Source organism: Otolemur garnettii, unplaced genomic scaffold, assembly GCF_000181295.1.
Source record: "Otolemur garnettii isolate 467f Iridium unplaced genomic scaffold, OtoGar3 scaffold00047, whole genome shotgun sequence".
NCBI lineage: Eukaryota > Metazoa > Chordata > Mammalia > Primates > Galagidae > Otolemur > Otolemur garnettii.
The window spans coordinates 8,594,813-8,617,032 of NW_003852442.1; the positions used below are offsets into that span (position 1 = coordinate 8,594,813).

At 54.1% G+C, this 22,220-nt stretch overlaps 2 protein-coding genes across 2 annotated transcripts; one reads left to right on the forward strand and one right to left on the reverse strand.

Annotated features, from left to right (window-relative positions):
* Positions 1-5,327: 5,327 nt before the first annotated feature.
* CTRB1 (chymotrypsinogen B1) lies at positions 5,328-10,766 on the reverse strand. Its single transcript, XM_012806167.1, has 7 exons — positions 10,705-10,766; positions 8,098-8,201; positions 7,931-8,010; positions 7,768-7,846; positions 7,359-7,539; positions 6,024-6,157; positions 5,328-5,540 (listed from the first exon to the last, which is right to left on the reverse strand). The coding sequence occupies exons 1-7, from the start codon at positions 10,754-10,756 to the stop codon at positions 5,379-5,381; spliced, it is 792 nt and encodes a 263-aa protein (XP_012661621.1). The 5' UTR covers positions 10,757-10,766; the 3' UTR covers positions 5,328-5,378.
* Positions 10,767-14,216: 3,450 nt separating this feature from the next.
* Positions 14,217-17,159, forward strand: LOC100956077 (chymotrypsinogen B2). The gene is made up of 7 exons (XM_003791322.2): positions 14,217-14,299; positions 15,054-15,157; positions 15,245-15,324; positions 15,409-15,487; positions 15,748-15,928; positions 16,426-16,559; positions 16,933-17,159. Exons 1-7 carry the CDS (start codon positions 14,248-14,250, stop codon positions 17,092-17,094), a joined length of 792 nt encoding a protein of 263 aa, XP_003791370.1. The 5' UTR covers positions 14,217-14,247; the 3' UTR covers positions 17,095-17,159.
* Positions 17,160-22,220: the final 5,061 nt, after the last annotated feature.

The following is a 22,220-nucleotide window of genomic DNA, read 5'->3' on the forward strand; positions in this document are numbered from 1 at the left end:
TAAGCGGGTGTGAGGACTGTGGTGGCATGTCTAGGGAGAGTGAAGAAATAGCAGGTTCCTTTAGAAGAAAACAGAAGCCCTAGGAAGCAGTGTGGGACTATGGGCTGGGGTGCTCCCTTGTGTAGGATGAGGTCTACAAATGGCCCCCAGGCCTTGGGAGCCTGGGCTGCTGGAGAGAAGTGGGGGGCAGCTGTCAGATGCAGAGTCTGAGGCACAGAGGGCACAGCTGCAGTTCCTGGGGTCTGGAGCAGAGGTGAACTCTGTGAGCTCCTTAGAGTTATCCCTGGAGCTCCAGGGGTCTGGAGCAGGGGTGGATGTTGAGCAGCCCAGTAGGGTATAAGCTGTGCAGGTACATAACAAATTCATAGCTCAGCACCTGTGGCTCAAGTGACTAAGCTGCCAGCCACATACACCTGAGCTGGCAGGTTCAAATCCAGCCTGGGCCCACCAAACAACAATGACGGCTGCAACCAAAACCAAAAAAAGTAGCTGGGTGTTGTGGCAGGTGCCTGTAGTCCCAGTTATTTGGGAGGTGGAGGCAGGAGAATTGCTCGAGCCCAGGAGCTGGAGATTGCTGTGAGCTGTGATGCCATGGCTGTGTACCCAGGGCCACAGCTCAAGGCTCTGTCTCAAAAAAAAAATAAAAAAAAAAAGAAATTCATGGTCACAGACCTTATCCAGAGCTTTACTTAGAAACTCATCATTCCAGTTTGTGGAACCTCCAAGGTATGTTGGGACTCCACACAGACCTGGCCTCTGAGTTGGGAGGGAGGGGCCCAGAGAAGGGCTTTGCTCTGGCAAGTGTGTTCCCTTCCCGTATACCCAAGGCAGCCTGTGGCCCAGATGGGGGCTGCAGGGTGTGCCTGGTGCCCCTGGTGCTGCTCAGCTTTGACCTTTCTGCGTATGAACTGGGGCCTCAGTTTCCCTGTCTGTACAAAGAAGAGAGTAGGGCTGGGTGTTCTAGCCGTCCTGGCCCTAAACTCCACAGAGGGGGCCCAGTGCTAGTATCTATCCTTTCAACTCCCTCCCGAGGTTGCTGTCAATGTTTTTGAGTTTTACTCAGATGGTGGGTGGGGAGGGGACAGGCTCAGCTTTCAGATCCAGGCTATGAGCTCAGTGATGTGGGTGTACGTGATGGGCCTACAGGGGGAGCAGGTGCTGCTGCCCCAGGACATAATGCCCACCAGAGTCCAGGCTCCATCCTGGTGGATGAGGTTGCCACTATAGTGCCCTGCGGGAAGGAAAGAGGACATGTCTCTAAGCCTGAAAGGGTGCCCTGTGCTAGTGACATCCAGCGAGGGGTCAGAGAGGTGACAGTGGGCTCAGGGCTATGCCTGAGTTGCTCAGGTCTCATAGGACATTCGCAGTTCTGACTCCTGGGGGCAGAGGTGTCCCTTAGCCTGGTCACTTGTTACATGGACCAACACAGCCAGCTCAGAGGAAGCCCCGTGGGTGTCTGTGAGCCTCTCCCCTGCCTTCACTGAGCTCCAGGAAGGAGTGAGGTTAGCAGATGAGGGGAAAGGGAGCCAGGGCCTCCAGGATGTGGGTCCTGTGGTTCCCCTTGGGAGCCATCAGTGATGTGGGCAGAGGAGCCTGAGTGAGCCTTACTATGCAGATGAGATGCCACTGGCCCAGACAGTGATCTTGCTACCCTGTAACTTCTATTTTTATTTTCTTTTCTGAGACAGAGTCTCACTTTTATTGCCCTTGGTAGAGTGCTATGGCATCATAGCTCACAGCAACCTCAAATTCTTTTTTTTTTTTTTTGGCAGCGTTTCAGTATCTTGTCCTCATAGAGTGCTGTGCTGTCACAGCTCACAGCAACCTCAAACTCTTGGGCTTAAGCGATTCTCTTGCCACAGCTTCCCAAGTGGCTGGGACTACAGGTGCCCACCACAATGCCTAGCTATTTTTTTGTTGTAGTTGTGGTTTAGCTGGCCCAGGCTGGATTCAAACCTGTCAGCCTCAGTGTCTGTGGCTGGTGCCATAAGACACTGTGTGTGTGCTATGGGCGCCAAGCCAGAAACCTCGAACTCTTGGGCTCAAGTGATCCTCTTGCCTCAGCCTCCCAGGTAGCTGGGAATATAGGCACCCACCACAATGCCCAGCTCATTTTTCTATTTTTAGTAGAGACGTGGTCTGGCTCAGGCTGATCTCAAACTCCTGAGCTCAAACAATCCACCTTCCTCAACCTCCCAGAGTGGTAGGATTACAGGTGTTAGCCACCGCACCAGCCTGCCCCAAACTTCTTGTATTTTGTCATTGCACAGGAGGGGCAGGGCCGTCTGCTGCGGCTTGTTGGGGGTCCTGTTGGCTGCAGGGCAGGCCCTTAGGCCACCCAACCCACCACACCTGCCCTCCCTGTGCCACCTTTTCCTCATGAGCACATGGTGGGACTGACCCCCAGATCCTGAATGGGTACAGGTCTCTTCAGAGGGCATGTCAGGCCCCAGGACTGGCTTTGAGCAAAGGTGTCTAAACAGACCTTGCCTGGGTAGCCTCAGCCCTACTGCTATGTGGTTGATGGAGGAGCCATCTCCTTCTCCAGGGAAGCAGGTTGACTTCCTTGCGATGGGGACAGTGGAGGGGACCTGCCACTGGGCAAGGGGCCAGGCTAAGGCTCCCTTATGCTCCCACTTCCTGCTGCTTCTGCCCTGTGAGAGGAGAGCAGCCATGTCCTGGGCAGCAGAGGGAAGGACTCTGGAGGAAGGACAGCAGGAGGAGCGCAGGGAAGTGCCCCTGGGACCACACTCAGAGACCTGGGCAAGCCCACAGGCCCTGCTGCTCCCACCTGCAGAGGGGCCAGGCTGGCCCCAGCCCTGTGGCGGGCAGTCGTGCTGAAACCTGTAAACCTGCTGTTCAATTACATCAGTGGGGCCTCAAGTACATGAGTCGGGCCGTGTTTCTATTCGTGTTTGGTAGATTTTTAATTCAGAGGATTTTAAAGAAATGGACAGATTTATGATCCTGTTGGAATTCTCAACTGTGCTTGGCATTTTTACCAAAAAACTGAGACTCATACTCCTAAGAAGCCCCTTTCGAACACTCCCCTTTGTATGGGCTCGCTCTTGTCCCAGAGAAAGCCAGCAGGGCAGGCAGCCAGGGACACTGTCTGGGAGAGTAGGCGGGACAGCCAGCTTCTGCAGGTGACATTGCAGTCTGGTCGTCACACAGTGGTGCTCAGAGATCTCCAGGGGCACGGAAGTGCAGGGCAGACCTCCAAGTGGAGGATGCAGAGGAGTTTTAGCATGACTGGGAAATGAGAAAGGCCTAGCAACAGATAGTCTGTGGAGACCGGTGAGAAAATAGCATGGGACAGGTGGTGATGTTTAAATTTTATATTTTCACATTTTTCTACAATGAGCAAAACTTATTTTATAATGACAGACAGCTGTTGGGATGTTTATGGGTACTTTATGATTGGAAAAGAGAAGGAAAGAAAGCACAGAGGGGTAGGTGCCCATGAGCAGAGCAGGTGGGGAGCAGGGTGACTCGGGCAGCTGGGTGGGGGGCCAGGCTTGCTCCTGGATACAGCCTCTTCCCACCTGCCTAGCCTGCCGCAGCCTCTGCACCCAAATGGACTCCTGGTCAAAGCTACCCCACAGGGGCTCTTCTGGAATAGAGGGAGGTGGCAGGTAGTGCTCAGGTGCATGGCCACCTTCTCTGAGGGATGCCCAGGACGTGTGCCAGGTAAGGGGAGCCCCAGCTCAGCCACTAAACCTGGTAATGACCTCAGGACATCCCTTTCATTCGGGACCTCAGTTTCCCTGTTCACACAGTGAAGGCACAGGACTTCCCAGGTTTCCCCAAGCTGTGGTCCAGGTGGCCTGAGGGTCTGAGCAGTTGATGTCCCCTACAGATTGAGGCCCCACTATGGCAGGGGTGGAGCGCCTGGCCTGAGGTTGTGTCAGATCCTTCCTTCTGGTGACAGTGTGTGGTAGGGTTAGGAGGGGTGAGTGTCATTCCCTGACACCTAGTGTGCACCACTGAGCCTGGCCCTCCTGTGACCCCGCGGTGAGTGGCGGTAACCACCCAGTCCTTGCTGACCAGGGACCCCTGAGGAAGTAGAAGTTGGATCTGTCCTGGGGAGGGAGATGGGGAGGGTCACCAGCTCCCCAGCCTGGCCCTTGCGTGCACAAAACCCCTCTCACCTGCAGGGATACCTACCAGGGCCAGGAGCCAGGATGGCATCCTCCCCATTGACAACCCTTGACAGGCCACTCAGCACGGGGTGAGTGGCAGGGACCCCACAGCCTGGGGGCAAGGACAGCACAGCCAATCAGTTGATGGTGCCCCAAGGGGGCTGGATGAGGAGCCCACCCTGATGTCCAGAGCTTTGGCCCCTTCAGAGCACCTGGCCTCCTCTTGCCCCTCTGACCCTGCATGAGCCTGAGGGTACCATATGCCTCTGAGCTCTGGGTCCTGAGACTGGCAGCTGGGAGAGCCTGCTCCAGAGGCCCACAGTTGCTGTGGTGGCCTCTGTCTGTGGCTGGGGTGGATCAGGGGACAGGGTGAGGGGACATAATACTGGGAGGCTGCCCAGGGCCAGACGGGGAAGGGATTGGGTATAAGGAGGAGGGGGAGGGGCGGGCTGGGTGCTGAGCCTTTTAGGAGCAGAACCCCCAGGGCCCAGTGGAGCCTGTTGACTCCTTGCTTCTGGGGGGTGGTGAGTAGGGAGGGAACTGAGTCAAAGAAGGACACCCAAGGGTTTTTTGGTTCATGCAAGTTTAATGTGCCCCTAGGCATGGTGGGGGGTGCATGCAGAGGATAGGAGGGGACAGTGCCTCCCCCAGGTGAGGCAGACTGAAAACTACCCAGAAAAAGGACATGGTGTGTAAGGGGAACAGGGGGCTGTCCAAGGGACCCCACTGTGCTCCCTGAGCCTACCCACCCTCCCCTCCACCCTCAGCATCCTCTCCTGTGAGTCCACGCATGGTCCAGGCACCTCCAGGGTGGCTATGGGAAAGTTCCCTGGACCCACAGGTACCTAGAGCTGGGAGGGGCTTGTCTCCCAGCCACCGACCCCCACCCCCACAGGTGCTGAGCCCCAGCAGACTGAGCCTGGGGCACGGGCTGAAAGGGGGTGGTGTCGAGATTGCTCTGGGCCTCTCCAACCCGGATGCCCTGTCTCTCTTTTCAGCCTGTTCCCTCTGCCCGTGCACTCCTGTCTAAGTGAAAGGAAGAGGACCTAGGAGGGGATCCTGGAGACCTCTAGTTGCCAAGCCTGGTCTGGCCCAACCCAGGCGGTTGGAGGCACAGGGTCAGAAGTAGAGTGAGGCCTTAGAGGCCACAAGATGCGAACCAGACAGCACTGGTGTGTGTTCACCGGTTTATTGAGGCTTTGTGGGAAGCAGGGTCAGACAGGCTGGGGGGTGTGCTCAGTTGGCAGCTAGGATCTCCTGAACCCAGGGCATGAGTTCAGTGACGCGGGCGTACACGCCTGGGCTGGAAGTGGAGCAGGTGCCGCTGCCCCAGGACACAATGCCCACCAGGGTCCAGGCTCCGTCCTTCTGGCACACCAGGGGGCCGCCAGAGTCACCCTGTGAGAGAGGGAGAAGAGGGCGTGTATCTGGCAGCCCAAGAGACCCAGCCCCAGAGGCCTCTGACATGGTTCCCAGAGTCCAGTCCGGGACCTGACATGTAGCAGATTCTGAGAGACTTAGCAGCTCCCTACGTGGTCTGGGCCCTGGAGTCAGGGCCGCCTCCACTCTAGGGTCCTTTAATAGAAGCCCCACAAAGCTGCTTCACCAATAGGAGAAAGAGTGTGGGGGTGAGGGCCTCCCTATGTAAGGGAGGAGGGGCTCCTCTGAGCGGCAGGTTCCGCTGTCCAGGTTGCCCACTGCACAACCTCAGGAGGTAGGATTTGCTCACATTGATATCAATGGAACTTTGCTACATGGTGGCTTTAGGACATGTGGTACGGCAGGGAGAGGGCAGGGAGAGAGGGGAGGCCAGAGTGGGGGTTCTATGGTCCCCTCAGGCATGCTGGGTGAGGGAGGTGGGGCAGCCCGAGTGAGCCTTACCATGCAGGAGGACACGCCACTGGCCCCAGCGCAGACCATCACATCAGTGATCTTGTTGCCCCAGAACTTCTTGCATTCAGTGTTGGACAGGAGGGGCAGGGCTGCCTGCTGCAGCTTGTCAGGGGTCTGGGGGGCTGCAGGGTGGGAGGGGGCAGGTCAGGGCCCTCAGCTCACCAGCCCACCGGCCCACTGCGATGAGGGAACCAGGCCCCGCCACACCTGCCCTCGCTCCCTGTGCTACCTCCCTCTTCATAGTGGCCATGTTGTGGAAACAACTCAGAGCCTGAAAGTGTCTGTGGGATAGATGTGGACTCTGCGTCTCCAGCTTGGAGGGCAGCCTGGGCTGGCCCTGGCACCACCACCCACTGCAGGGGAGCAGGGGTAGGGTACATACACACTGAGGGGCTTCTCTGGAAACTGGCCATCCAGGTCCACCAGTGTTGGGCCCATATTTATTCCCATTTAGTACCTTTTTTTTGCAGTTTGGGCGGGGCAGGGTTCAAACCCACCACCCTTGGTATACGGGCCAGTGCCCTATTCACTGAGCCACAGATGCTGCCCAGTACATTTTATTTTTATTTTTTTTTTTTTTTTTGAGACAGAGCCTCAAGCTGTCCCCCTGGGTAGAGTGCCGTGGCATTACAGCTCACAGCAACCTCCAACTCCTGGGCTCAAGCAAGTCTCCTGCCTCCGCCTCCCAAGTAGCTGGGACCACAGGCGCCCGCCACAACGCCCGGCCATTTTTTGGTTGCAGCCGTCATTGTTGTTTGGCGGGTCCGGGCTGGGGATTTGAACCCGCCACCTTAGGTGTACGTGGCTGGCGCCTTAGCCGGTTGAGCTATAGGCGCCGAGCCGGTACATTTTATTTTTTGAGACAGTCTGACTCTGCTGCCCAGGCTAGAGTGCCATAGCATCAGCCTAGCTCACAGCAACCTCAAACTCCTGGGTTCAAGTGACCCTCCTACCTCAGCCTCTCAGTAGCTGGGACTACAGGCACTTGACACAGTGTCTGGCTAGTTTTTCTATTTTTAGTAAAGATGAGGTCTCAGTCTTGCTCAGACTGGTCTTAAACTCCTGAGCTCAAGGGACCCTCCTGCTTCAGCCTCCCAGAGTGCTAGGATTATAGGTGTGAGCCCCCTGCCAGCCTTGGTTAGTACATTTTTAATCAGTGATCTGGGTGATGTTTCCACAACATGGAACAGATGGGCAGATCTATGACTGTGTTGGAATTCAGACCAAAACCAGGAGAGCCAACAGGTCACCCTGAGACTCTGCTGCCCAGGCAGTCCCAAGCCCTGGGACAGCCCCTGGTTTGGGGAGGCCCCGCACACCCACCATTGTACTTGGTCTTGCCCCAGCCTGTGGTGGCACACAGAGTCCCTGCGGGGAAGTCGTCATCAGCGCTGGGCAGGCACACGGCGGACACCGTCTGGGAGAAGCGGGCGGGTGTGGCCAGCTTCAGCAGGGTGATGTCATTGCGCACGGTGAATATGCTGAACTTGGGGTTCTTGAAGACCTGTGGGGGGACCAGACGCCCAGTTGAGCTCGGGGGCCGGGGAACTGCAGCCTTCCAGGACACCAACTCTTTCCTGGAGGCCCAGTCTGGACAGAGCCAGGGAGCCAGATGGGGACCCTGAGCCCATCTCAACAACCCCACTCCCACCACCCCAGCCACCCAGGGATCCTCCCCTCCTGCTTCAACCCCTTGACCCCCGGCCAGCTCCAGCCCCCAGAACTAACAAACCTTGGCAATCTTCAGGACCTGGATGTCCTCCTCGTCAGAGCCCTGGTCAAACTCCCCAGCCACCACCACATCAGAGGTCCTGGACAGGACAATCGGGGTGAGACCTGGGAACGCACCCACTCTCCTCCCACCCAACCAGAGCCCGAGGCTGCCCGGCCCTCACTTGACCCCACAGTGGGCAGCGGTGACCACCCAGTCCTCGCTGATAAGGGAGCCCCCGCAGAAGTGGAAGCCGGTTTTGTCCTGGGGAGAGAGATGGGAGGATCAGCAGCTCCCCAGCCTGGCCCCCACCCCAGTGCTCACCCCGCATGCTCGAGACACCCCTCTCACCTGCAGGGACACCTGCCAGGGCCAGGAGCCGGGGATGGCGTCCTCGCCGTTGACGATCCTGGACAGGCCACTGACCACAGGGTGGATGGCGGGGACCCCGCAGCCTGGGGGTAGGAGTGGGGTAAAGAAGGGCTGGGGCTTTTGTTTAAGAACTCCTCATTTCTTTTTCTTTTCTTTTCTTTTTTTTTGAGACAGCCTCAACCTGTAACCCTGGGTAGAGTGTTGTGGCATCACAGCTCACAGCAACCTCCAATTCCTAGGCTCAAGAGATTCTCTTGCCTCTGCCTCCCAAGTAGCTGGGACTACAGGCGCCTGCCACAACACCCCACTATTTTTTGGTTACAGCTATTGTTGTTTGGCAGGCCCGGGCTAGATTTGAATCCTCCAGCTCAGGTGTATGTGGCTGGACCTTAGCTGCTTGAGCCACAAGTCCTGAGCCAGAACTCCTCATTTCTACATTAAGTCACTCAGGCCAGCCTAGGACCCATCTATGACAACACCACTTCCTCTGGAAACTCTGGAAACTTCCCCTGGCCCCCCAACCTCAAGGTTGAAACATCTACCCACATGCAACCTACTGGCTCAAGCTGGTCTTGAACTTGTGAGCTAAAGCAGTCCACCTCAGCCTTCCAGAGTGCTAGGATTACACAATGCCCGGCATAAAGCCAGATTCTGATTCCACATCATAAAAGGACACGTTGGCTGGGTGCAGTGGTTCATGCCGTAATCCCAGTGGTCTGGGAGACTAAGACGGGAGGATCATTTGAGGTCAGGAGGTTGAGGCTGTGGTGAGCTGTGAACGTGACAGAACAATGAGAAAAGGCTGGTGCACTTCATAACGTCACATGTCCCTGGTGCATTTGCTGAGTCGGGACCACATGAATTCTCAGCTGGTGGCACAGCTTGGGTTTGTATCTGAGCAGGTACAGCCCCTCTGGCAACCCATGCACTTCGAGTCAGCTGCACCTGCTACAAACCCAGCCCCTGCCTCTTCTGTGCACAGGAAGTCGAAGATGGGCAGGGCCCTTCCCAGAAGAGTGGTATCACCAAAAAACAACCAGGGCTGGGAGCAGTGGCCCATGCCTGTAATCCTAATACTTTGGGAGGCTGAGGCCAGAGGATCACTCCAGCCTAGGAGTTTAAGGTTGCAGTGAGTGCTGGTGCTGCTGCTGCACTCTAGCCTGGGTGACAGAATGAGACTCTCAAAAAAAAAAAAAAAAAAAAGAAAAAGAAAAAGAAAAAAAGAAGAAAAATAAAACTTGTACTAGCAAAAAAAATGAGAAATCAATGCTGATAAAGTCACATGAGAGAGAGCGCCTCATAGTGACACAAGTGAACGAGCTGGATCTTCTATCGACACAGAGAAATCAGACAGCATGGGAGTGGGAAACAGCACACACACACTGGCACAGAGTTCAGAATGCTGTTTATGTAAATTTCTAAAAACCTATGCATGGTTCGTGGGTTTATACATATGGAGAAAGGCCGGACACAGTGGCTTACACCTGTAATCCTAGCATTCCCAGAGGCTGAGGCAGGTGGATTGCTTGAGCTCAGGAGTTTGAGACCACCCTAAGCCAGAGCAAGACCCCATCTCTACTAAAAATAGAAAAACAAGCTGGTGGTGTAGCAAGTGCCTGCAGTCCCAGCTACTTGGGAGGCTGAAGCAGGAGGATCTCTTAGGCCCAGGAGTTTGAGGTTGCTGTAAGCTAGGCTGAGGCCATGGCACTCTACCCAGGGTGACAAAGTGAGGCTCTGTCTCAAAAAAAAATAAATAAATAAATAATATATATATATATATATATGTGTGTGTGTGTGTGTGTGTATAGAGAGAGAGAGAGAGAGAGAACATTTGTAATATAAACACACATAGGAGTGATACAACAAGATTGGAAAGAGGTTTACCTTCCAGAGAGGGAAGGAGGGGGAAACTTTAGCTGAACCTCAAATTCTTGGGTTCCAGGGGTCCTCCTGCCTCAGCCTCCCAAGTAGCTGAAACTATAGGTGCCCGCCACAATGCCTGGCTTATTTTTCTATTTTCAGTAGAGACGCAGTCTCACTCTTGCTATAGCTGGTCTCAAACTCCTGAGCTCAAATGATCCTCCTGCCTCTGCCTCCCAGACTGCTAGGATTACAGGTGTGAGCCACTGTACCTAACCTATTTTATATTTTAAAGAAGTACCTAAGGCAAATCTGCAAAAAAATAAGATTTGCTAAATTCCAATAATAGATGCATAAATGTCATATTTTCTTTCTATATATTTTTTACTATTTCTTTTTTTTTTCTTTAAAATAGAAAACAAAATATTTAGCAAGTGCAGGCACAATAAATAAAATCCCCAGGTGGACGCCTTGGGAGGTCCCCTCTGGTCACACCTTCCCTTGCCATAGCATCCCCCTCTAGAGTTTCAGACCCCAGCAGAGCCCAGAAGTAAGGCTCAGAATGCCTCAGAGGCATTCCTCTCCTTCCTGCACCCCAGGGGTGATGAAAGTACAATCTCCCTCTCAGCCAGGTCCTGGGGCTCCCTCAGGACAGACCCCCTCAGGCCAGATGGGACCGGCTCCTTCCAGCCTTCCTGACTCAGTGGCCACAGGCTCAGCACTCACCAAAGGTGGCCCCCAGGAGGGCAAAGCAGGAGAGAAGCCAAAGAAAGGCCATTGTGCTCCAGTCAGGGAAATGTGGGTCTGCTACTGTGGGGCCCCTTTTCATCCTGTATACCCCCGGGTCCCTCCCAGCCCCTCAGGCCCTGCCCAGCCCCAAGGTCTGAGGACTACCCTTTCCGTTATCTAGGGACCTTGGGTGATAAGTGAGGGCCAAGCCCTCTGCACGGCCTGCTGGCTCTCAGCCAGGGACACACCAGCCCCTGGGAAAGGGGCAGCTGCCCTGTGCCCATGTCACCTACCACCTACCAGCCTTGGCAATGCCCAGCACCCTCAGGGCCTGGGTGTCAGAGTGGGCTCTTCTGTTCCTGTGCAAGAGTGGGGCTTCCCTGCAGGGACAGGAGGTGGCCCCACCCCAGGCTTCAAAGCAGGGGGGCTCCCCAGGGCCACAGCCATGGCCTAGGTTCTCAGGCTAGCACGGTACCCTGGGTTGTCCAGAGCTCCACCTTGTCCACTACCAGTCCAACCAAGTGGTTTCCGAGCGTGGTTAGGGCGCGGGTGAGCAAGAGCTGCCTGGCCAGTGGCTGGGGGCTGGTGGCACGAGGGTGAGCAAACCTCACTGATAGGGCGCCCCGTCTGCTTGGTAGAATTCCCTCTTTCTGTGACTATTCATGTCTTAATGAACCAATCATTGTATAAAGTTTAATTTCTAATAAACGGAGATTTGGTTCCATACCACAAAATGACGCAGAAAACAAACTCTTGTCCTTGTCACAGAACAATGAGGAAAGACAGGTCTGGGTGACAGGTTGATGACTGTGAGCAGGAGGCAAAGGCTGAGGGACTCTCAGTGCCCTGGGGACAGCCCTTGAACCTGGGTGACAGAGCCCATGCACCCTTGCCCTTGTGGGCCCAAGTGCTGGTGACAGACACAGACACTACACCTGTGAGACCGGGACACAGCAACCAGGTCGCTGGGTACGGCTGCACAAGAATGGGGCATGCAGCCGCTCCAGACGACACCTGCCTCACACAACAGGATGGTTTGAAAAAAAGATCCAGGGGTCTCCATCAGAGGCCTTGGGGGTCTGGCCAGCAGGGCCACGTTCCCCTGGGCAAAGCTGGTCTGAGTGAGCAGGACAGTCACTGGGCTTGTTAAAGCAATACTGTTGATGTGTGCTTGATTCCTTTTGAAGTTTTGTCTTCAGTTTAGGTTTGTTTTAGGGCTGTAAGTTGTCCTGCAGTGGGAGCAGTGGCCAGGCCTCTCAGGACAGGGTCCCCCAGGCCTGACCTCCATCTGCAGGGAGGTGGGAAGTGGGAGGTGGCCATCCCGGGCAGGGTTGGGCCAGCCACACTTTGCAGGACACAGATGGGTGGGCCAGCAGCGTTTTCCTAATTGGTACTGACGCTTTCTGACACCTCACGTTCCTTTGTCACCACCTGGGACCAGGGAATGGGGTCCTCATTGAGCGTCAGCCCCCAGCTCTGAGCCTAAGGAATTCACATTAAGTCCTAGACCAGGGCGATTTATCAAAGTTTTAGCATTTGCTGGTTTTTTCCCAGCGCTCTTATTCCAAGCAGGTAGCCAGTTGCGTCTCAGCTGTCTCCTGGTGGGCACTTTCCACTTCCCCAGCACCTGACTCTCCGCCCCTGGGCTCTTTCCTCTGAATTAGGGGTTGGGATCCCTTGTAGGGGCCAACTCCCCGCCCCACCACAGCTGCACTGGTTCCCACATGCCTGGGCAGCCCACTCTGGGGTGGGAGGGGCGTGGTGGGCAGGGCCTCGCCAGCTGTCAGCTCCCAAGGCCACAGCCACAGGTTGGCTTGGGGGCTGCCGCGTCCTCTCCCCCATCCAAACCAGTGTCTTGTCTGCACCAGGGCCCTCCTTGCTCTGCCCTCACCTCTCCACCCACCTTATTTCCAGTCCCCGTGGGCTACAAGGGCCTCCTTGAACTTCCTGCCACACCCAGGTGCCTGCCTTTCTGCTCCCTGTGTCTGGGCACGTCTCCACCTTGAGATGCACCTGGCTACTCTGCTGACTCTTAGATCGTTTACTCAACTGTCCCCTTCAAAGTGAGGCCTCCCAGCCCCTTAGCTGGTGGTGTATATTTTACTTATTTTTCAAATAAACTCTCCCGCCCTTGCCCACATACGCTTGCTAAACGCAGGAATTTGTGTTTCTCTCATTTTGTTTGGGCTGTTCCAGTTCAGACTGGAGAGCGTGGCCCAGGCCACACACCGGTTTTCTGTTCTGCTGTTCTGCCTAATACGTTGTTGCCTTCCTTGTCATTAGAGAATCTTCTAGAATGAGCAAAGGGGGTGAGTTGAAGAAAGATAAATATGAAGGACCCACCAGCGTGGATTATGTGTTAGGCCTGGTCCTCGAGCTCTCCAGATGGGTGGGGTTGTTTGGTCACATAGGACCCAAGCTATAAGTGTCCCTATTTACATATATAGGAACAGGATCAGAGAGGGTAAGTAATTTGCCGGAGGGGCCACAGCTGCTTGACACAGAACCTATGCAGTGAACAAACACCTCACCGTCATCGATGGATAGAAATTTATAAAAACAGCCACTAGGGCGGCGCCTGTGGGTCAAAGGAGTAGGGCACGGGCCACATATGCCGGAGGTGGCGGGTTCAAACCCAGCCCCGGACAAAAACTGCAAAACAAACAAAGAAAACAGCCACAAGGCATTTTTCTTGTGCATTTGGGGGAATCTTCCCTGAATGTCTGGCAGCCTTGATCTAAAATTTCTTCTCCGCAGTTTCCCACTAGTTGGGAAAAGGCTCCACCACCTACCCTGCCACTCAAACCAGGAGCCAGGTCTCCAGGGCCTCCACTATATCTTGAGGTCCAGCCTCTGTCAGCTCTCATCGGGTGACAGGAGGGCCCCTTGCTGGTCCCCAAGCCCTGTCTTGCTCTGGGATGTCCCGTGCTCAGCTCCAGGGGCCCCTGAACACAGGTGCCGTGTGCAGGGCCAGCGGCTGTGTGGAGGGCAACTTATCCCTCCCAGCCACTCTGCACACAGCCCAGGAGACTGCCACAGACATTGACTGAGCTGTCACTTCTTAGCTGTCCTGACACCAGGTGGGGCACCGTCAGCCCCTGGCCTCCCCACTCAAGGCTTCGTCCCACACTCTGGGGAGCAGGCAGGCCTCTCCCCACTGTCACCACCCTGCCCAGCGGGGTTCTAACACCAGCAGATCAATTAAATTCTTTGTTGCAGGTCCTCAGACCAGGAGAGAGCAGTCTGGGGGCTCAAACCAGGGCTTCTGGACTCATCCCCACGAGCATCCCTCAGGAGGCAGGGCCTGGAGGAGGGAAGCTGTGGGGAGAAGGCCATCTTGTTCAGCCCCAGCTCAGCTGGGGACTGCAGCTGCTACCATCCCAGGCTCCCACGCCAGCCCTGCTCTGGCACACTCTGACCACTTGGGCACTTCCCAGGTCAGGGATCACTGCCCCAAGGTCTCCAGATAACAGCCTGGTGCACAGGTATATAATGGAGGGCCCCCAGGTAGGCGTCCTCAACCTCTGAGACAGCTCCACCATGTCTTTCCTCTGGCTTCTCTCCTGCTGGGCCCTCTTGGGCACCACCTTTGGTGAGTACTGGGCCCTGTAGAGGCAGGACATTTGCGCCTCTCACCCCTGTCCCCAAGACCAGCAAGGGGCAGCGGGGTCCCTGCTCCCAGCTCAGCTGTGCACAGTGGTGTGAGCCTGAGCAACTCACCCTGTCCCTGAGCCTTAATGGCACCTCTGCAGTAGGGCGCTGAGAAATTGAGGCTCCCAGGGGAGGAAGTAGACATCCCTGGGGTCTCTCCAAGGCCTTCAGAAAATTCTCTGAGCAGCTGGAGCTTCCCACACAGGCTTGGCTGGGGCATGCAGGCAGTGGTGGCTTGGCACCTTCTAACTCAAACTTTTTGGGACCTTGCGTCCTGCCCTTTTAAATTCCTGTTCATGGAGTGCTTGCTGTGCACAGAGCTGGGGCTGTCTGGGCACGTGGGATCTTCCCACCACAGCAGTGAGGTCGGCCACTGTGTGATACCCATTTTCCTGATGGGGAAACTGAGACTCCACGTAGATGAGCAGTGGTGGAGCCTAGGCTCAAACCCAGAGTCCAGACTTCCAGCCCTGGCTATGGGCCTGCAGCATACCTCACACCCACCAGTTTGGCTTGCCTGGCTGAGGTGGGGACAGAGTCCCATTCCTCTGTGTCCAAGTGCCCAGAGTTGCCACCAGAGGCTGGGGCAGGGAGTCAGGGCTGACTTCTCAGAGGAGGGAGGTGGGAACCACACTGGGTCCCAGGGGGAAAATGAGTCAGCTGGTGTTCACCTCTCACCCCACTCCCACTCCCAGGCTGCGGGGTCCCCGCCATCCACCCTGTGGTCAGTGGCCTGTCCAGGATCGTCAACGGCGAGGACGCCATCCCCGGCTCCTGGCCCTGGCAGGTGTCCCTACAGGTGAGAAGGGTGTCTCAAGCATGCGGGGTGAGCACTGGGGTGGGGGCCAGGCTGGGGAGCTGCTGATCCTCCCATCTCTCTCCCCAGGACAAAACCGGCTTCCACTTCTGCGGGGGCTCCCTCATCAGCGAGGACTGGGTGGTCACCGCTGCCCACTGTGGGGTCAAGTGAGGGCCGGGCAGCCTCGGGCTCTGGTTGGGTGGGAGGAGAGTGGGTGTGTTCCCAGGTCTCACCCCGATTGTCCTGTCCAGGACCTCTGATGTGGTGGTGGCTGGGGAGTTTGACCAGGGCTCTGATGAGGAGGACATCCAGGTCCTGAAGATTGCCAAGGTTTGTTTGTTCTGCAGAGGCTCAGCCGAGGGGTCGAGGGTCAGGGGGCTGGAGCTGGCCGGGGGTCAGGGGGTTGACCAAGCAGGAGGGGAGGATCCCTGGGTGGCTGGGGTGGTGGGAGTGGGGTTGTTGAGGTAGGCTCAGGGTCCTCATCTGGCTCCCTGGCTCTGTCCAGACTGGGCCTCCAGGAAGGAGTTGGTGTCCTGAAGGCTGCAGCTCCCCAGCCTCCAGGCTCAACTGGGCGTCTGGTCCCCCCACAGGTCTTCAAGAACCCCAAGTTCAGCATATTCACCGTGCGCAATGACATCACCCTGCTGAAGCTGGCCACGCCCGCCCGCTTCTCCCAGACGGTGTCCGCTGTGTGCCTGCCCAGCGCTGATGACGACTTCCCCGCAGGGACTCTGTGTGCCACCACAGGCTGGGGCAAGACCAAGTACAATGGTGGGTGTGTGGGGCCTCCCCAGACCAGGGGCTGCCCCGGGTTTGGGGCTGCCTGGCAGGAGAGTCTTAGGGTGACCCGCTGGCTCTCCTGGTTTGGTCTGAATTCCAACACAGTCATAGATCTGCTCTTTGGTTTACTGAATTCAAATCTACCAAAGGAAATAAAAACAGGCCGAACACATGTGCACCCCAATAGCCAATTTTTGGAGAAGCCCCTCAGTGTGCCCCCGCCTCGGCTCCCCTGTGGTAGGTGATGGTGGGTGACGGTGCCAGGGCCAGCCCAGGCTGCTCTCCAGGCTGGGAACCCAGACTCCCCACCTGGTGTGGCCTCTGAAGGGAGCTGTGTCCCATAGGCATGTTTAGGCTCTGGGGGACATTCCCACCACATGGCCATGTTGAAGAGGAAGGTGGCAGGGGAGGGAAGGCAGGCATGGCGGGGCCTGGTCCCCTCACTGCAGTGGACCGAGGGCCCTGACCTGCCCCCTCCCACCCTGCAGCCCCCCAGACCCCTGACAAGCTGCAGCAGGCAGCCCTGCCCCTCCTGTCCAACACTGAATGCAAGAAGTTCTGGGGCAGCAAGATCACTGATGTGATGATCTGCGCTGGGGCCAGTGGCGTCTCCTCCTGCATGGTAAGGCTCACTTGGGCTGCCCCACCTGTACCACTGACCTTACCAACACCCTGGTTGAGCGAGGGGACCACAGGACCCATATCCTGGAGGCCCGGGCGCCCTTCTTCCCTCATCTGCTAACCTCACTCCTTCCTGGAGCCTATCAAAGGCAGGATTGAGGCTCACAGATGCCCATGTGACAAGCAGTGACCAAGCTAAGGGACACCACTGCCCCCAGGAATCAATAGCAGAGCTGCGACTGCCCTGGGGACCCAGACCTGAAAAACTTAGGCCTAGCCCTGGGCCCACACTGTCACCTCTCTGACTCCTCCCTGCATGTCACCAGGTCAGGGCACCCTTTCAGGGTGGAGACATTCCTTTCTCCTTCCCACAGGGTGACTCCGGCGGCCCCCTGGTCTGCCAGAAGGACGGAGCCTGGACCCTGGTGGGCATCGTGTCCTGGGGCAGCGGCACCTGCTCCACCACCACGCCCGCCGTGTATGCCCGCGTCACCGCGCTTATGCCCTGGGTTCAGGAGATCCTGGCCGCCAACTGAGCCTGAGGCTTCTGCCACCCCCACCCCATGATTCCCCATTAAAAGCATCTGTTCAGAATCTCTGACGCACTGCATGTGTCTCTCCTTGGGGCCCAGGGCCAAGGGGCTGGAGCTCTCTCTCCCACCAAGGGGCTGCACAGTAACCCAGGCTGAAAGGCTGACGTAACCCAGGAAGCTGTGTCTGTGTAGCTCATTCCTGCTCGGGACTCTGTGTCTGGGCAGCTGGATCTGGTGCTTGACCAGGCTCAATTTCCGTCCCTCTGGCCAGGCTGCAGGCGGAGCTGGTTCTCCCCTCTTACTGTGAGGTTAGCCACACTGATGCTGAAGGCCTGCAGCCATCAGTTCTTTGGGGGGCTGCAAGATGGTGGCATCTCTATGTTAACGTTTCTTTCTCATGTATTTCCTGAAATACTCCCACGGAGATGCCTCCTGTCCACCCAACAGTGGTACTGTCCATACAGGACCTGCAGGAGAAACACTTCCTTTTCCTTTGCCAATTGTTAAGACGATGAATTTGTCCCCTGTCATGGTCCAAAGGTGACACAATTAGTTTTTGGTTTTTAGAATCATTATAAACTTATGCATGTAGATAATTGAGAGCCCATTGTAATTACTGTCCTTTTTATTATTATTATTATTTTGAGACAGAGGCTCACTCAGTCTTCCTGGGTAGAGTGCAATGGTATCACAGCTCACAGCAACCTCAAACTCCGGGCTGAAGTGATCGTCTTGCTTCAGCCTCCAGAACAGCTGGGACTATAGGCACCCAATACAATGCTGGGCTAGTTTTCCTATTTTTCCTTTTTTTTTTTTTAGAGACAGAGTTTCACTTTGTATTCACTTTGTAGCCCTCAGTAGAGTGCTATGGCATCACAGCTCACAGTAATCTCAACTCTTGAGCTGAAGAGATCCCCTTGTCTCAGCCTCCCAAGTAGGTGGGACTACAGGTGTCCACCACAACGCCTGGCTTTTTAGAGACGAGGCTGGTCTCAAACCTGTGAGCTCAGGAAATCCACCCACTTCGACCTCCCAGAGTACTAGGATTACAGGTGTGAGCCACCGCACCTGGCCTCTATTTTTTTTTTTTTTAAGTAGAGAATGAGGTCTTGCTCTTGCTCAGACTGGCCTCAAACTCCTGAGCTTGGGCAATCCACCTGCCTCAGCCTCCTAGAGTACTGGGATTATAAGCATGAGCCACTGTGCCCCACCTTGAAATTATTGTCTTTATTGTGTTGCAGGAAAACTGCAAGTTAAAACAGACAGACATTTATACTGATTCAAAGTATGCCTTTTTAACCCTGCATGTGCATGGTGCACTGTATAGAAGAAAAGGAATTTGGGGTGGCGGCTGTGGCTCAGTGGGTAGGGCGCCAGCCCCATATACTGACTGTGGCGTGTTCAAACCTGGCCCCGGCCAAACTGCGACAAAAAATAGCCAGGTGTTGTGGTGAGTGCCTGTAGTCCCAGCTACTCGGGAGGCTGAGGCAAGAGAATCTAAGCCCAAGAGCTGGAGGTTGCTGTGAGCTGTGACGCCACAGCACTCTACCAAGGACGACAAAGTGAGACTGTCTCTAAACTAAAAAAAGGACTATTAAAGTCAGCTGGAAAACTAAAAAATATAAAACTTATTGAAGGCTGTTTGGAAACCCAGCAAGTTGGCAGTAATGCATTGCAAAGGTCACCAAACGGGGCAAGGACATGTCTTTTTAGGGAATACTAAAGCAGATGCTGAAGCATGCGGGGTAATGGCAAGTCAACGTATATTCACAGCCCTACTCCCTTGGGTCCCAGATGTAACACCTGTATACAGCAAAAAAGAATTGGAGTGGTTAGCACAAGAGCAAGCATTGGCCATAGATGATGGTTGGATGCGTTTACCAGATGGAAGAATAGTTGTGCCAGAATTATTGGGAACTACTGTAGGGCAGGCTGTGCACGAGTCCACCCATCGAGGGCATTCCGCTCTGGAACAACTATTAGGAAAGTATTTTTATGTGAAACATCTAGCAAACTTGGCAAAAACAATAAGTCAAAAATGTGTCACCTGTAGCCAATTTAATGCCAAACAAGCCCCCCTGCCCCGCCTTCTGCTACCAGTTATTCAAAGTATTAAGAACTACACCCTTTGAAAACATTCAGGTGAACTTTACTGAAATGCCTCCAAGCAGAGGAAGTATCTGCTGGTATAATTCAGGGTGAGTTGAAGATTTTCCTACTCAAAATGAAAAAGCCCAATTTCTACTTAGAGAAATTGTCTCTGAATATGCCCTACCTCTTTTTTTTTTTGGCCGGGGCCAGGTTTGAACCTGTCACCTCCAGTATATGGGGCTGGTGCCCTACTCCTTGAGCCACAGGTGCCACCACCTGGCCTACGTCTTTACATAGGCTCTGACAATGGACCTGCTTTTGTGGCTCCATCTCTGAAGTAGAAGGTAAAATACAACTCCCAGAATATTCCATAATCTCTCTGCCATTGGGAGATCAAGTTTAATTGCCCTACCCCACTGTTTGGACAGAATCTTAAGGTTAAGTTAAACACCTAATTCTTTTAACATCACAGAATTTCAGAGAAGCTTGACTGAGACTTTGTATAAATCTTTTTTCCTAAGTTTGGAGTTAAAAATGAAAGGAAAGCATTTTACAACTTGAGGCACTGGAGTTATTGCTGGCAATTAAATGTTCCTTCCTGTATATTGTTACTATAAATGTCTGTTTTAATTCGTGGTTTTCCAGCAACAATGGAAGCTCAAATTGTAAACTGTAACTGTTGTGCAAGAAAGGTTGACAGATCTCTGACCAGTTTGTCCCCAAAGATTATAGGGAAGTTTTTTTGAGACTGAGTCTCACTATGTTGTCCTGGGTAGAGTGCAGTGGCGTCACAGCTCACAGCAACCACAAACTCTTGGGTTTAAGTGATTCTCTTGCCTCAGCCTCCCAAGTAGCCGGGATTACAGGTGCCCACCACAACAGCAAGCTAGGTTTTGGTTTTTAGTTGTCATTGTTGTTTGGCAGGCCCGGGCTGCATTTGAACCCACCAGCTCCAGTATATGTGGCTGGCGCCCTAGCCATTGAACTACAGGCGCTGAGCGGTGAGGGGAATTTTTGAATCCTTGTGGCAAGGGAGTCCAGGTCAACAGTTCTCTTATCAATAAATGTAAAACGGAGCAGCAAGCACAAACTTGGGTAAGTTACCTTTATACAGAGGGGTAAAACCTGCCTCTGCCGCCTGCTTCACCCACTGGTCTCTTGGGAGGCTGAAACCACAGCCTGGGATAAGGTTGCCACCTCGTGGCCAACATGAAAACTGCATGCTGTGACTTTTTTTTCCTTTTAACTGCGCTAGCCAAATGAGTGATACATATATATATATATATATTTTTTAGTGGCAGTTCTTACCCGGCACCCTAGGCTGGCATGCAGTAGCACAATAATAGCTCAGCCTTTGAGCAGGTGGTACTACAGGTCTGAGCCACTTCTCCTGGCTCAAATGGATGATTAAAAAAAAAAAAAAGCATCCATACCAATGTGTGTAGTGGGGGGCGGGGGAAGAAGGGTAGGGTGGGGCAAAGAATTCTGCTCTAGTGCCAAAAAGCTCCAGGTTTATCCCATCATGGATTTCATAGTCCCCTAAAGACACGTGGTCCTGGCTCGGCGCCTGTGGCTCAAGCGGCTAAGGTGCCAGCCACATACACCTAAGGTGCCGGGTTCGAATCCCCAGCCCGGTCCCGCCAAACAACAATGATGGCTGCAACCAAAAAATGGCCAGGCGTTGTGGCGGGCGCCTGTAGTCCCAGCTACTTGGGAGGCTGAGGCAGGAGACTCGCTTGAGCCCAGGAGTTGGAGGTTGCTGTGAGCATGATGCCATGGCACTCTACCCAGGGGGATAGTTTGGGGCCCCGTCTCAAAAAAAAAAAAAAGACACGTGGTCCTTAAAAATCATGTACCACTTCTTAAGGACAATCTTGTTCCAGTGGGTGCCAGTTTGGGCTGCAAACAGCTTTTTAAGGTCCCCAGTGGTGTCATCGATGTTCCATTTAACTCAGATCTTCTTTCCCAGGTGGTCATTGCAAACAACCTGGATTATCCTGGCTGGAGCTCTAAACGCCTCACACCTGCAGACGCCACAACCTCCAGCTTCAAGCGCTTTGATGGAAGAAATTTGAAAAACCATAAGAGATTCTTTTGTAATCTCTATGCATTTGAAAACCATTGGAAGCCATGTCCAATCTCTACTCCAGCCTTTCAGAGTAATGGGCGATTTTAAATTATCCGGTAGCCTTACTAAAAAAAGTAAAGTAAAAAGAAGTAGGTGAATTGCCTTAAATAATAGATTTCATTTCACCCAATATATCCAGATATTATCATTTCAACGTGGATTAACATTTTAAAATTATTAATGATACACTATATTCTTTTTCATGCACTAAGTTTGTGATAGCCAGTATGTAATTTGCATTTCCAGCCCATTCTCGTTTGGATGCCAACTCTTCATGAGAAATACTTGATCTGTATGTAAGTCTCACAAAACTTAACAGTTGGAAAGGTTGGCTGGGTGCCCATCGCTCAGTGGTTAGGACACCGGCCACATGCACTGCGGCTGGCTAGTGGGTTTGAACCCAGCCCGGGCCTGCTAAAACAAAATTAAAAAATAGCCAGGCATTGTGGTGGGCGCCTGTAATTCCAGCTACTAGGGAGGCTGATGCAAGAGAATCACGTAAGCCCAAGAGTTTGAGGCGGCTGTGAGCTGTGACGCCACGGTACTCTACCAAGAGCCGCAAAGTGAGACTGTCTCAATTAAAAAAAAAAAAAGCCAGTTCTGTTGAAAAAGGTCATTGTAAATATACTTACAAATTTTCCTATTTATTTACTCATGTACTTTTGAGACACAGTCTTACTCTGTTGCCCTGAGTAGAGTGCCATGGTGTCATAGCTCACAAAAACCTCAAAATCCTAGGCTCAAGTGACCCTCCTGCTTCAGCCTCCTGAGTAGTGGAACTACAGGCACGCACCACAACGCCTGGCTAGTTTTTCTACTTTTAGTAGATATGTGGTCTTGCTCTTGCTCAGGCTGGTCTTGAACTCCTGAGCTCAAGTGATCCTCCCACTTTGGCTTCCCAGAGTGCTAG

Bases quoted from the DNA above. Each gene is read 5' to 3' on its own strand.
- CTRB1 (XM_012806167.1), bottom strand. From the start codon at position 10,756: ATGGCCTTTCTTTGGCTTCTCTCCTGCTTTGCCCTCCTGGGGGCCACC. The intron at 7,847-7,930 runs GTGAGGGCCGGG...TGTCCTGTCCAG, and splicing joins GCTGCCCACTGTGGGGTCAA to GACCTCTGATGTGGTGGTGG. The intron at 7,540-7,767 runs GTTTGTTAGTTC...GTCCCCCCACAG, and splicing joins AGGTCCTGAAGATTGCCAAG to GTCTTCAAGAACCCCAAGTT.
- LOC100956077 (XM_003791322.2), top strand. From the start codon at position 14,248: ATGTCTTTCCTCTGGCTTCTCTCCTGCTGGGCCCTCTTGGGCACCACC. The intron at 15,488-15,747 runs GTTTGTTTGTTC...GTCCCCCCACAG, and splicing joins AGGTCCTGAAGATTGCCAAG to GTCTTCAAGAACCCCAAGTT. The intron at 16,560-16,932 runs GTAAGGCTCACT...TCCTTCCCACAG, and splicing joins GTGGCGTCTCCTCCTGCATG to GGTGACTCCGGCGGCCCCCT.